Source organism: Macaca nemestrina, chromosome 7 (genome assembly GCF_043159975.1).
Source record: "Macaca nemestrina isolate mMacNem1 chromosome 7, mMacNem.hap1, whole genome shotgun sequence".
Taxonomy (NCBI): Eukaryota; Metazoa; Chordata; class Mammalia; order Primates; family Cercopithecidae; genus Macaca; species Macaca nemestrina.
Window position 1 is genome coordinate 129,284,193 of NC_092131.1, and position 15,913 is coordinate 129,300,105.

At 39.6% G+C, this 15,913-nt stretch overlaps 1 protein-coding gene across 2 annotated transcripts in view; it reads right to left on the reverse strand.

The window, feature by feature from the left end:
• The window catches only part of LOC105492983 (ariadne RBR E3 ubiquitin protein ligase 1), a 148,480-nt gene that overhangs the window by 101,586 nt on the left and 30,981 nt on the right, over positions 1-15,913 (reverse strand). For both annotated transcript variants that reach the window (XM_071101104.1, XM_071101105.1), the window contains one exon: positions 2,325-2,392. In XM_071101104.1, the coding sequence (XP_070957205.1) occupies positions 2,325-2,392 (68 nt within the window). The remainder of the gene's footprint in view (positions 1-2,324; positions 2,393-15,913) is intronic.

Sequence of the window (15,913 nt, forward strand, 5' to 3'; positions counted from 1 at the left end):
TACATAAATATTAAGTACAATATTTAATGGAAAAATATTTTCAGCAATGTTATAAGACAAAATTCAGAATGTCTTGGAGATACATTAACATGAGAGAAACATGGGTAAATCAGTGTTAATTCATTAGCGTTTCAGAAGTAAACGATAAAAACTCTTTCTCCTAATAGAGGTGTCATAAAATAAAAAAAACCTGAAAGTAAATGTTACCAAAATTAAGAAACACCACTGACGACAAAAAATATGGTCAGGGCTGGGCGCGGTGGCTCACACCCGTAATCCCAGCACTTTGGGAGGCTGAGGCGGGCAGATCACCTGAGGTTGGGAGTTCGAGACCAGCCTGACCAACATGGAGAAACCCCATTTCTAATAAAAATACAAAAATTAGCCAGGCGTGGTGGAGGGCGCCTGTAATCCCAGCCACTTGGGAGGCTGAGGCAGGAGAATCACTTAAACCCAGGAGGTAGAGGTTGCGGTGAGCCGAGGTCACGGCATTGCACTTCAGCCTGGGCAACAAGAGCAAAATTCCATCTCAAAAAAAAAAACAAAAGAAAACAAACAAACAAAAAAATATGGTCAGAATGCATAAAAAGAAACATCAAACTAGTTGAACACATTATCCTTCATGAACCATGGGAAAGCTTTATACAGTATGTGTTTGTTTTGTTTTGAGATGGAGTCTCGCTCTGTTGCCAGCCTGGAATGCAGTGGCGCGATTTCGGCTCACTGTAACCTCTCCCTCCCGGGTTCAGGCAATTCTCCTGCCTCAGCCTCCCAAGTAGCTGGGACTACAGGAATGCACCACCATGCCCAGGTAATTTTTGTATTTTTAGTAGACACAGGGTTTCACCATGTTGTCAGGATGGTCTCAATCTCTTGAACTTGTGATCCACCCGCCTCGGCCTCCCAAAGTGCTTGGATTACAAGCGTGAGCCACCATGCCCGGCCTACAGCATGTGTTTAAGACATAAGTTTTGAAGTCCAACAAACCTGTGTTTGAGGGCTAACACCTTGTGTACAAAACTTAGATAAAAAATTGAAGCTTCCAACCTTAGTTTCCACATTAAATGGGGATAATAGTTTCTAGCCTCATAAAGCTATCAGGAGGATAAAATAAAATGCTTGATAGAGGGTTCAAAAATTGATAGTTATTATTGTTACTATTAAATTGTAATTTATAGTAACAACAGATTTTATTATTTACAATGTAATTTAATAGATGCAAGGTGTATGAAATGGGGTATTATTTAATATGTTTTATAAAGTACTCTCTGAATTTTAAAATCAAATGAGAAATACTTTCCATTTATTTATATAATATATGGATTCTCAGTTCCCAACAACTAGTTTTAATATTTTATTAAATTTAGAATTGATAATGAAATAAATATGTTGTCAACCTACCACCATTAGTAAGTGTCCCAAATTTCCAATCTAAAGAGCAGAACAAGGTTAAGAATGACATTAATACAGTCATTCTCCAGTCCCACTAATTTCTTCTCTTTTAGAACTATAAAGATTTTCAGAAAGAAAGTATTTTTTAAAACCCAATGGAACAGAATCCTGACCCAAAACCAGAGAACTAGTCCAAGCACCTGGTCTGGCGGCCAGAAAAGCCTAAGCAACTTTTCAATTTTGTTTCTATTGAATAAATGTTACTAATGTGACTGACATTGTTTTTTTTGTTTTGTTTTTTTGAGATGGAGTCTCGCTCTGTTGCCAGGCTGGAGTATAGTAGCACGATCTCTCCTCACTACAACCTCTGCCTCCCAGGTTCAAGTGATTCTCCTGCCTCAACCTCCTGAGTAGCTGGAACTACAGGCACACACCACCACACCCAGCTAATTTTTGTATTTTTACTAGAGACGGGTTTCAGCATGTTGGCCAGGGTGGTCTCAATCTCTCGACCTCATTATCCACCCGCCTCGGACTCCCAAAGTGCTGGGATTACAGGCGTGAGCTACCACGCTCAGCTGAGCAAGGAATCTTTTTAAGTAATTAAAGGAGGATCTTACTCATGTACTCCAACAATGTTATCAGGTGCTTTTTTTCTCTACCTGCTTTTAGTTCTTGGTACTCAAGAGGATATATGTAGAAGATACTGAAGCACCACCCCCAAACACACATACTCCCAAATAAAAAGAAATATTAAGCCTGGATTCCCTAACATTAAATTTACTGCAAACTTTACAAAACGGGAATATAAGAAATTAAAGCAGTCACTAGTTGCACACATTAATCAATTCCCTTACTTGATTCTTATAAACTCGGTTCAACAGGCTTTCTGTGTTATTTCTAAGCACAAAGCCGACAATACGGTTCCTTACCTTTCCATTAGCTTCTCTTTATCCCAATTGAAGTGGCTAAGGAGTATTCTTGTGATAGTTGCTGGATTCTAAAGAAGGAGGGGAAAAAAAGTCATTTTAAGGTAATAACACTTCACTGACATTTAGTGAACTCCTAGGTTGAAGTTAAATTTCCAGAATACTCTACCCAAATTTCCATCCCTAGGATATTTCTTTATTCCTCTAAGGAAATATATTTTAATGACAAGATCAAGACTATTTAAACATAGTCTGCCACACTACTATGTCATGTTTCTTTAGGATTCAAAATAAGCCAAAAAGAAATTACACAGAAAGTAAGTTATGCGCTGTTTTAATCGCAAAAAAAATAATTTCAACAGACTACCACATGAGCACACTAAATGTAATCAAGAAAATTTTTAAAAGAAAATTTCCAACACTCAGACACGATCGCATGTGCCTATAGTCCTAGCCACTTGGGAGGCTGAGGCAGGAGGATCTCAGGCCCCAGAGTTCGAGTCCAGCCTGGGCAACATAGTTAGAGCCAGTCTCTTAAAAAAAAAAAAAAAATCATTTAATACCTTATGCACTGAATAGTTCAAATGTGGTCAAATCACTTTTAAGTTAGAAGGATACTTCACAGATATTTAAGCAAAATTTAAAAATACTGTACCACATAGTAGTTTACAAGGTAAACTTTTAGGCTGCTATTTCAAGAAGGAAAAGTTACCACTATGAAATAAAACAAAACCAAAGTTTACTACCTTATCATTCAATGCTGTCACAGATATCTCCATTTCCCATAAAACTAGTGAGCTTACTATTTGTGTACAAATTTTAACTCAAAATGCAATGGGGTCTAAGAAATCAGCAAGGCCTGACTCAAAAGATATGAGAGCTAGTTACAATAGCAGAAGTGGAACCCAAACATGGGTCTGCTTATTTGTGTCTCATATATAATTTTACTACATCAAATAACCTTCCAAAAAAGATCTCTGTGGACTAAAACCACTTTACTTCACCACAGGCGGGCCATAGTTAGCTACAGATTTAAAGTAAACTCGTATAAAAATAGTGCCATGAAAGAAATGTATGTCAATTGTTTTCAACAGTACCATTTGTTACAGAAAAATTTACACACATGCATACTCCCCTCCAAAAGCCAAAGATACGGATACTCACTCACTCACCTTAGTACATTTTGCTAATCTATCTAGGTACTCCTTACTTCTTTGGACTCACACTCCCCTAAGAATCTGTCTTTAACAGAGCACTGCAGATAGACACCACCCATCTATAAGTTAAGATGTGAAAAGAAATATTTTAACTGATCCTAAGTTATACATATATTTGTAGAGAATATAGAGACACTGTCATCTCCAGCTTTCTTAGAAATGTGATCTCAAACTTTTTTTTAAAAGAACTGAGTTCAGTAAGTTTTAACAAGAGGATTTGCCTACAACTGAAATAAAGTAACTAATTAAGATTTAGTTATATGTAAAATAAGAGCAATAATCCATCAATCGAGAGACTTAAGTCTCCTGTCATTAACTAAAATTGCATGACTACAACTTTGTGGCATCCAGCACACTATATTTTCTACCACTGGATAGGGTGTTTGGGGTAAAATATTTCAGGAATCGTTAAGAGCCTCAACTCGCAAAAAGGGAAAAAAGAGAGGAGAGGGAGTATAACTTGATGTTGCTAGTGCCAAATATTGGTTCTATCCACAAGTTCCCAAACCTGTTATTGGTTTATCAAAAGTAACTATGGTAAGTTTTATTAAAACAGATTCCTAGTTTCCACCACCATACTTTTATTTAATACGGTTAGGGCAAAGGCTCCCTAAATGTGCTCACTGCCATGTGAGGCATGACACGTAGGAGACTCAAACTATAATTCCATGCTTCTGGCTAGGGGAATAAAGAAGGCCCCTGGGAGCTGAAGAATATGGGTGAAATCACTGATGATAAGAGACACAAAAGTAGATCCCTAAGTCCGTGGGCCCAGCTACAAGCTATCTATATATTCGCAGAACAGATCCAAAGAAGTGTAAGGTAGGCTTTCACAATAGAACTAGTATATAAATCACTGCTCAAATGCTAGATCAACCAAAGTGGGAATGGGAGGGGCAAATGCAAACAACACGGCAAAGACTTTGAAAACTAAACAGATAATGGAACCACTGCCTATATAAGATAAGAAAGAATTTGCAGGTATAAACTAACTACGTTGATTTGTCTACTAAAACAAACAAATCTTCAGCTTTCTCTACAGCATTTCAACAGGACTCAGAATCTCACAATATTCAAAATGTCTGGGATAGAATCTAAACTACCAAACACAGCAAATACAAAAACAAAAAACTGACCAATTCTTAAAGCAGAAGGTAATCAACAGATGCTGACTTTTATCTAGATGACCCACATATCATAATTATCAGAGACTTTTAAAGCAGTTATTTTATTTTTATTTTTTATTTTTCGAGATGGAGTTTTGCTCTTGTTGACCAGGCTGGAGTGCAATGGCACAATCTTGGCTCCCACAACCTCCGCCTCTCGGGTTCAAGCAGTTCTCCTGCCTCAGCCTCCCAAGTAGCTGGAATTACAGGCATGTGCCACCATTCCCGGCTAAATTTTTTGTATTTTTAGTAGAGATAGGGTTTCTCTATGTTGGTCAGGCTGGTCTCGAACTCCTGACCTCAGGTGATCTGCCCGCCTCGGCCTCCCAAAGTGCTGGGATTACAGACCAGCAGTTATTAAAACCATGATCCATTAGGTAAAAAATGAACACCTTAAAACAAATATGAAATTATCTTTTCTGTTGTTTTTCTGATGGAGTCTTGTTCTGTCGTTCAGGCTGGAATGCAGCGGTGCGATCTAGGCTCACTGCACCCTCTGCCTCCCCGGTTCAAGCAATTCTCCTGCCTCAGCCTACCAAGTGGCTGGGATTACAGGTGCATACCACCATGCCCAGCTAATTTTTTTTTTTTATTTTTAGTAGAGGGTGAAACCCCCTTTACTGGTCTCAAACTCCTGACCGCAAATGATCCACCCACCTTGGCCTCCCAAAGTGCTGGAATTACAAGCATGAGCCATTGTGCCTGGCCAAAATTCTCCTGTTGTTTTTGTTTTTGTTTTTTTGAGACAAGGTCTTGCTTTGTTGTCCAGGATGGAGTGCACTGGTGCAATCTCAGCTCACTGTAGCCTCAACCTCTTGGTTCAGGTGATTCTACCAACTCAGCCTCCTGAGTAGGTGAACTACAGGCAAGCGCCACCATGCCCAGCTAGTATTTTGTATTTTAGTAGAGACAGGGTTTTGCTATGTTGCCCAAGCTGGTCTCGAACTCCTAGACTCAAATGATCCTTCCACCTTGGCCTCCCAAAGTGCTGGGATTACAGGCATAAGCCACAGAGCCCGGTCTGAAATTCTCAAAAACGAAAGAGTTGACTATTTTTTTAAAAAATGGAAATTTTAGAACTCACTGGACTGGCTCACTATCAGAAAGAAGATGACAGAAGAGTCAGTGAACTTGAAGACATGGCAATAGAAATTATCCAATCTTAACAAAAGAGAGAAGAAATATTTTTTTAAAAATGAACAATCTCTCAGGGCCTATAGGATATCAAAAGGTATCAAGCTAGAATTCCATATTCACTAAAAGTATAGTTCACAAATGAAGACAAAGACATTATCAGACAAAAAAGCAAAAAACAGGTTAGGTGCAGTGGCTCACACCTCTAGTTTCAGTGCTTTGGGACACTGAGGCAGGAGGATCACTTGAGCCCAGGAGTTTGAGACCAGCCTGAGTAACATGGTAAGACCCCGTCTCTACAAAAACTACAAAAAATTAGCTGGGTGTGGTGGTATAAGCCTGTAGTCCCACTAGCTGAGGAGGCTGAGGTGGGAGGATCATTTGAACCCGGGAGGTTGAGGCTGCAATGAGCTGTGATCATACCACTGCACTCCAGCCTGAGCAACAAGGCAAGACTCTGTCTTAGAGACAGACAGACAGAGAGACACAGAGATGAGAGAGAGAGAGAGAGAGAGAGAGATTGAAACCTGCTCTAAAAGAAAAGCTGTAAGAAATTCTTGAAACCTGCTCTAAAAGAAAAGCTGTAAGAAATTCTTTGGGTGGAAGGGAAATGATATGGGTGTAAGTAGAATATTTTAAAAATTTCAAATAATCCAAAAGGCAGAAAAAGGAGGAACAAAGAGAAAAGTAATTTTAAAAGGCCTAAATCTAACCACGTAAATAATTACATCAAGTGTAAATGTTCAAAACAAACCATTTCAAAGCCAGGGCAACCACTCAGATTTTTTTTCAAAAAAGGGCAAAACTATATGCTGTCCATAACAGCTCAGTTTTCAATGTAAGGATTGATATATACAGATTAAAAGTAAAAAGATGGGAAAAGATGTATCATGCAAACACTAATCACATGAAGGCTACAGTGGCTATATTTCTATCAGGCAAAGCAAACTCCAGAACAAGGAAAATTAGCAGCAATAACTTCAAAATAAAGAAAAAACTGATAGAAATCAAATAGATGATTCCACAATTATACTTAAGAGATTTCAACACTCCTCTCTCAGTAATCCACTGAATACTATGTAGACAGCCTACTTCCAAATTAAACAATCTTTTATTAAATCCAAGCTTGAAAGAGGAAATCTCAAAGAAAATTAGAAAATATGTCGAACTAGACAAAAATGAAAATACAACATATCAAAATTGTGGGACATAACAGTGTTTACAAGAAAATTTATCACATTAAATGCTTATATAAGAAAATCAGAAAGATCTCAAACACTTCAGGAAGAAAAAGAAAAACACAAAGCAAGCAGAAGAAAGGGAATAAAGAGAAGTCAATGAAGAAAAAAAAAAAAACACAACGAGAAACAAAACCAAAAGCTAGTACTAAAGATCAATGAAACTAAGAAAACTCTACCTAGGACGATAAGCAAATACTACAAACTCTTTGCCCATTAAATTCATCAATTCAATAAAACAGACCAACTTCTCAAAGACACAAACTACTAAACCTCACTAAACAAGAAACAGGTAACACAAATGCTCCTATTACTGATTAAGCAAACTGAATATGTAATTAACTCTCTTTAACAAAGAAAACTCATGGACCAAAAATGGTTATCACTGGTAAATGCCACTAATCATTCAAGGAAGAAAAAACAAATTCTACACAACTCTTTCAAAAACCAGAAGAGGGACCACTTCCCAATTTCTATAAGATCACACTGACATCAAAATCCAAAAGAGACATTTCAAGAAAATTACTCTACGAAAAAAGATGTAAAAATCCTCAGCAAAATATTAGGAAATGCAATCTAGCAATATATAAAAAGGATAATTACACTGCAACCAAGTGGGGTTCATCCCAGGATTGCAGGGATAATTTTAAACATTCAAACTTCAGTTTAATTACCACACTAAAAGCCTAATGAAGAAAAGTCATAGGACAGGACATAAAGCATGTGACAAAATTCAGCATCCACTATCATAAAAATCTCTCAGCAAACTAGGAATAGAAGAGGCACTTCTAGGCCAGGTGCCGAGTCACTCTTAGTCACCTCTGTACTGGAGTCTTACAAATACAATATGGCAAGAAGAAGAAATAAAAGAAATTGGAAAGGAAAAAAGCTGTTTCTAGTCAGATGACTATGTATGTGGCTATGCAGAAAATCCCATTAATGTACAAAAAATTCCTAGAAGAAATGAGTTTAGCAAAGTCCAAGGCCAATATAAAAAGATTAGCTGGGCCGGGCACGGTGGTTCATGCCTGTAATCCTAGCACTTTGAGAGGACAAGGTGTGTGGATCACCTGAGCTCAGGAGTTCAAGACCAGCCTGGCCAACATGATGAAACTGCATTTCTTCTAAAAATACAAATAATTAGCTGGGCATGGTGGTGGACACCTGTAATCCCAGCTCCTCGGGAGGCTGAGGCAGGAGAATCACTTGAACCCGGGAGGCAGAGGTTACAGTGAGCCAAGGTGGCGCCACTGCACTCCAGCCTGGGCAACAAGAGCGAAACTCCATCTCAAAAAAAAAAAAAAAAAAAAAGAAAGAAAGAAAAGATCAGCTATATTTTTACATACTAGCAATGAATAACTGAAGATCAAAAAAATTCAACGTGCCACTTACAATAGCACCAAAACCTCAAATACGTAGGTATAAATTTAGTATGTAAAGAACGTGTACACTGAAAACTGCAAAATACTGATGAAAGAAATTTTAATAAGACCTAAATAATGGAGAGAGATGCCATCCGATTGGAAAACAACATAGTTAAAATGTTAATTCTTCCCAAACTGACCTATAGATTCTACTCAATGCCAATCAAACTCCAAATATTTTTTGATAAATATCAAAGTGATTCTAAATTTTATATGGAATACCAAGGAAACTAGGATGGCCAAATTTGAAAATTTTGAAAAATTGTTAAACAGAACACCTGATTTCAAAACATAACTATGAGGTTACAGTACTGGCAAAAAGATATACAAATCAAAAGAATGGAATGGAGACCAGAAATAGACCCATATAAATAGAGCAAAACTGATCTTTTACAAAAGTGATAAAACAATTCAACAGAGAAAAGGTCTTTTTTTTTTTTTTTGGAGTCGGAGTCTCACTCTGTCAGCCAGGTTGGAGTGCAGCGGCGCGATCTTGGTTCACTGCAAGCTCTGCCTCCCGGGTTCACATCATTCTGCGGCCTCAGCCTCCCTAGTAGCTGGAACTACCACGCCCGGCTAATTTTTTTTTTTTTTTTTGAGACGGAGTCTCACTCTGTCGCCCAGGCTGGAGTGTAGGGACGCAATTTTGGCTCACTGTAAGCTCCACCTCCCGGGTTCATGCCATTCTCCTCCCTCAGCCTCTGGAGTAGCTGGGACCACAGGCGCCAGCCATCACGTCCGGCTAATGTTTTGTATTTTTTCTAGTAGAGAGGGGGTTTCACCATGTTAGCCAGGATGGTCTCGATCTCCTGACCTCATGATCTGCCCCGCTTGGCCTCCCAAAGTGCTGGGTAGTACTGGAATAATTAAGATGTACATACTTTTAAAATGTACTTTAGCTCATATTTAATACAAATAATGGATCAGACCCAAATGTAAATCAGACCATAAAACAGAGAAAATGTTTGTGACCTTGAGTTACACAAATAGTTCATACATACATCAAAAGCACAATCCCTAAGAGAAAACGGATACACTGAAATCCATCAAAAGTAAAAGATACTGTTAAGAGAATACAAGATATACCACCGACTAGAAGATTTCTGCAAATTACATTTCTGATGAAAAATTTGTACCTAGAATAATTTTTTAAAAATCTAAAAACCTAACAATAAGAAAATAAAAGCCCATTTTAAAAATGGATTTACGATTCCATTTAAATGACACAGTGGAAAAGGCAAAATTACAGGGCTCAGGCCAGAAGAGGTGGGAGATGCCTGTAGTCCCATCTACTCAGGAGGCTGAGGCAGGAGGATCACTTGAGCTAAGGAGTTCAAAGATATAGTGTGCTAGGATCCCATCTGTGAATAGTCACTGTGCTCTAGCCTGGACAACATAGTGAGGCCCCATCTCTCTTTAAAAAAAAAAAAAAGGTGGGGCTGGGGTGGGGGATTGGTGTCACACCTGTAATCCCAACACTTTGGGAGGCCAATGCAGGAGGAATGCTTGAGCTGAAGAGTTTCAGACTAACCTGGGCAACAAAGCAAGACCTCTACTAAAATTTTTTAAAAAATGATCCAGGCATGATGACACACATGCCTATAGTCCCAGCTACTCTAGGGACTGAGGTGAATAGGATCCCTTGAGCCCAGGAGCGCAAGGCTGTAGTGACCTATGATCACATCACTGCATTTCAGCCTGGGCGAAAGAGGAAGACCCTGTCTTAAATGAATGAGTGAAAATAAATAGAAATAAGGATAGGGTACAAATCCAGAGCTGCCAAATATTAAGGGTGGGGGAGGGTCTGACTAAACAATGGGGTAGAAAGAAATCTGAGGGGTGATGGTGAGGGAAAACTGTTCTGTAAATTAACTATCATGGTGCTTATACAACTTGAGGCATTTATCAAAACTCAGAGAACTGTATGCTCCAGTGTAAATGTTCTTGTATGAAACTTAAAACATAAAGTATTCAACTATAAAAGTAATCTAGCCTGCATTGGAGCACCTGTAGTGAAGTTCTTTTAAAAAGAACAGTGTGGGCCAGGCGTGGTAGCTCACGCCTGTAACCCCAGCACTTTGGGAGGCCGAGGCAGGTGATCACCTGAAGGCTGACCAACATGATGAAACCTTGTCTCTACTAAAAATACAAACATTAGCCGGGAGTGGGGATCCACACCTGTGGTCCCAGCCGCTTGGGAGGCTGAGGCATGAGAATCACCTGAACCTGGGAAGCGGAGGTTGCAGTGAGCTGAGATCAGGCCACTGCACTCCAACCTGGGCAACAGAGCAAGACTCAGTCTCAAAAAAAAAAAAAAAAAAAAGAGGGGGAGTGGGGAGGCCAAGCACAGTGACTCACATCTGTAATCCCAGCACTTTGGGAGGCCGAGGCGGGTGGATTACCTAAAGTCAGGAGTTTGAGACCAGCCTGACCAATATGGTGAAACCTCATCTCTACTAAAAATTAAAAAATTAGCCAAGTATGGTGGCGTGTGCCTGTAGTCCCAGCTACTCAGGAGGCTAAGACAGGAGAATTCCTTGAACCCGGGATGCCGAGGTTGCAGTTAGCCAAGATCGCACCACTACACTCCAGCCTGGGAGACAGAGACTCCGTCTCAAAAAAAAAAAAAAAGAACAATGAAAGTAAAAGGGAATGCTGAACAGGAGAACACAGATTTGAAATTACTTAGTGCCAAGCACAACGCTAGATACTTTAGATACGTTTCATTTAATCCTCACATCAATATTTTATGCTAAGTTAGATATGATTTACATTTTACAGACGAGGTTACAGAGGTCAAGTGTCTTGGTCCAAGATAAAATAGGCTAGTAGGATTTGAATATATGGAGAGATTATTTTTTAATTTGTGATTATAGCACCACTCCCTGCAAGGACTTGTCAAAGGAGAGAAATTCACTTCGGTGTGCCACCAAAACTGATAGTTTAGTGAAAAGTCAATTCAAGCTCTTGGCTGAAATAAAGAACTCTTCATCCTTTTTAGAGGATATAAACAAACCAAACAATAGTTTGGGTAAAATCACTATAATCAGAAAACTAGTACTATTACTAGCAGCAGTACATTTTAACTTTTAGGACAATAAAACAATCTAAAACCTTGTATCTTGTCTAGTTATAACTCTAAATCAGTACCACCTACCCCCGTCCATTCTGGTTACATATAAGAATCTCCTGAGGAACTTTAAAAATAACATGAATTGGGCTTTGCCCCCAGCAATTCTGATTCAACTGTCAGGGGTAGAATATGAGTATATATATTTTCATCCAACATTTTTATCTTAAGGTCCCCAGATGATCCTAACATGCAGCCAGAACTGGGAACTACTGCTCTAAACAATTTACTGCTATAGAAGCTATAAAAAAGTACATCTGTAGATGAATGTGGCAGTATAGTATTTCAGTAATCTGAAGAAAATAACATTCCAGGCTCAGAGCAGCTGTATTTACTTTGAAGTTTTGCATTTTGAAAAAGTTGATTAGTAAGTCTGATTATGTCAACTGTCCCAGCTAAAGTTTTAACAACAATTGCACCATCATCCCCTATCCTTTGATCAAGTGGTTCTCAATTTTAGTAGCACATAAGAATCAATTTTAGTAGCACACAAGAAGCTCTTGTTATTTATTTATTTATTTTTAAAGACAGGATCTTGCTATGTTGCCCAGGCTGATCTCAAATTCCTGGGCTCAAGCAATCCTCCAGCTTCAGCCTCCCAAAGCACTGGGATTATAGAATGAGCCACTGTGCACAGCCACCTAGGAAGCTTTTAAACAAGCCACACACTCCAGGCCAAATATATCAGAATATGGGAGGAGTGAGGACGAAGGCTGAAGGGGAGACCTGGGCATTACCATTTTCAAAAACTCCCAAGAGATTCCAATAAGCAGTCAAAGTGGAGAACCACAATCTGGATACACACATGTGTACAGACAGGCCCACATTCAAGAGTATAACAAACTCTCCAGGTAGAATCACAACCAAAGGCAGGCATGGTGGCTCACGCCTGTAATCCCAGCACTTTGGGAGGCCAAGGCAAGTGGATCACTTAAGGTCAGAGTTTGAGACCAGCCTGGCCAACATGGCAAAACCCCATCTCTACTAAAAATATGCAAATATTAGCCAGGCATGGTGGTGTGCGCCTGCAGTCCCAGCTACTTGGGAGGCTGAGGCAAGAGAAACACTTGAACCCAGGAGGCAGAGGTTGCAGTGAGCTGACATCATGCCACTGCACTCCAGCCTGGGTGACAGAGCAAGACTTCATTTCAAAAAATACATACATACATAAATACATACAGAATCACAACCAAATTGCTGAATGACATTCCTATATTTAGCAGAGTGGGAGGCAACTACTTTTTCAAAAATCTCAAGAGACAACTTTCTTATTTTAGGATACAGTAAAAAAAAAAAAAAAAAAAAAACTTTTTTTTATTCCAGTTTACATACACAGAACACCTCCAAAACCCACCTTTTTATTATTTTAGAATTTGATCTGAAAGAGAATTAAATAGGTTAGCGGTACCACCTTAAAACTCAGTTTTAAGATTTTACTACAGAAGCATGGGCTCATGTTTTCATAAAATCTACAAGTTCCTCAAATGAGCTGCTTATGGGTCCAAAATTTAAAGAGTATTTTTTAACACTTTTTAAACAATATTAGAAACTCAGAAGGCACAAAGTATAAAAACATCTGTATTCTAAGGAATATTTATAAACTCTACAACAAAAATAAGCAAGCATACCCACCCATAAAAGAAAATAATCCAACAAAAATGGACAGTTCATCAATTCGCGTATTACAATTAGTTGAAAAACACGAAAATATCCAATCTCCTTAATACAATGAATGCTTTAAATCTTCCACAATGACTAAATTCTTAAAAACTGATACTATCGGCTGGGCACGGTGGCTCACACCTGTAATACCAGTACTTTGGAAGGCCAAGAAGGGCAGATCATGAGGTCAGGAGTTCAAGACCAGCCTGGCCAACATGGTGAAACCCCATCTCTACTAAAAACACAAAAATTACCCAGCATGGTGGCGCGAGCCTGTAATCCCAGCTACTCGGGAGGCTGAGGAAGGAGAACTGCTTGAACTTGGGAGGTGGAGAGTGCAGTGAGCCAAGATCACGCCACTGCACTCCAGCTCTGGACAACAGAGGAAGACCCCGTCTCAGGGTTAAAAAAAAAAAAAAAAAAAAAAAGACACTATCCAGTGACAAAGGTAAGAGAAATAGGTCATAATTTGTTGGTGAGATGGCAAATCTGGTCAAACCTTTTCTGAGGGTAGTTTGGCAGAAGATCAAAATTTTAAATGCCCATGAACTAGGACCTAGAAATACCCATTCTAGGAACCTACTCAACAGAAATACCAAGTATAGAAGTATAAGAATTTTCACATCCACATTACTTGGGAAAGCATTTTCCCATTTATACATTTTTTCAAGAGGAGACTGCCTATAAATTATGCTATATTCATACTTGAAATATTATGCAGCCATTAAAAAATTAAACTGAGCTGTATGCACTCCCATGGAAGGTTATTCATGAGATGCCACTGAGCGGAAAAAAAAACAAGCCACTGAGTAGCGCACAATATTCCATTTTTGTGTTAAAAAAGTAAATTTCTATGATACAGTAGTATTCAAAAAGAAAGTTCATATAAATAGAAATTTAAACTATTACCTTTATGATAACTATAAACACTATAGGCTTTGCTACTCAAAGTGTGGTTCACAAAATTACAATCACCTGAGTTTGTTAGAAATGTAGAAGCCTAGGTCCCAACCACCATCTACTGAATCTTCACTTCAAACAGACCCTCAAGTGTTCGAGAGGTGATCTGTATGCATGTTAAAGTTTGAGGAGCACTGATATAAGCTACAGGAAGTAATGCTCTTGAGAGTTGGTTAAATTGCAACTATAAATGGTTTCATTTCCAAATTCTCCTTAGATATGATTAAAAACTTAATGCCTTCTAAGAAATTATCATGTGTAATTCAAGTATAGTTTTTCTTCCCTTTAAAGGTATAGGTTTGTTTGAGGGCTTTATATTTAGAGTCACTAAAAGGGTCAATACAATTAATGCTTACTCAATGACATCATATAATAACTTCTTTATATATCTGAAGTTCAACGACAGAGGCAGGAAGCAGAGACATTCTAGGCAGACGGGGCAGGTCCCCAGTGACACCCCAACTTCGAACCAAAAAGCCTGAAACCCACGGCCCAAAGTGAGAACTTCTGTCTGCTGATTCTCTCTCAATTGGTTCTTTCCGAATAATGTCTTTCTACCAATCAAATGTTGCCTTTTCCGAAACTACTGATGGCCACCCCACCCCTCATCCTGTGCAGATAAAGACGAAGGAGAGAAGCAGCTTGACTGGAGAGAGTCCCTGGATTTCAGGAAAGATTACCTACCCATCCTGTCCCCTCTCTAGCTCCCCTCCCTGTTGAGAGCCATTTTCATCGCTAAAGAAAATTCTCCGCCTCCACCATCCTTCAAGCATCTGGCAGGACCTCATTCTTCTTGGACACCAGACAAGAGCTTGGGACCCACCAAGTGCAGGTACCCAAAAAAGGCTGTCTGGCTGGGCGCAGTGACTCACACCTGTAATCCCAGCACTTTGGGAGGCCGAGGCGGGCAGATTAACCTGAGGTCAGGAGTTTGAGTCCAGTCTGGTCAACATGACAAAACCCCATCTCTACTAAAAACACAAAAATTAGTGGGGCGTGGTGGCAGGCACCTGTAATCCCAGCTATTTGGGAGACTGAGGCAGGAGAATTGCTTGAACCCAGGAGACAGAGGTTGCAGTGAGCCAAGATCGTGCCATTGCACTCCAGCCTGGGTGACAAGGGCGAAACTCCATCTAAACAAAAACGGCTGTCACACTGGCCCTTTGCCCTCACTAGTGGAGGGCAGCCACCCCACACAACAAGGCAAGGAGCCTACTGAGCTGATAACACACCACTGTCCACAGACAGTGGAGCTAAGACAGCATTGTAACATGCCCTCTGGGGCTTCAGGGGTTGCAGACACCCCAATTTGGGTGCCATCACAGGGCCCACATGAAACTTCCTCCTGCCAGCACCCAAAGCAGCCAGACAGAACCTGCACTCACTTGCTCACATGCTCCCTCCCACAAGGGGTTGAGGGCTGTGGGCAGAGTAAATGGGGCACCCCCATTACAAGTCCAAGGAAGGAGTCAAGAAAAATCCTGCATCACTTACAGTACCATCTACTAAATGGAAGAGTAGCATTTTGTCACCAAAGGATGCTCCTGACTTTGATCAATCAGTATTTGGTGGAGGGAATAGAAACCACTAGATATTTTGAGCAAAGGGGAAGTAAAAAGGAACTGGATGCTTAGTTATGGGAAAGAATGGAGGAATGGGGT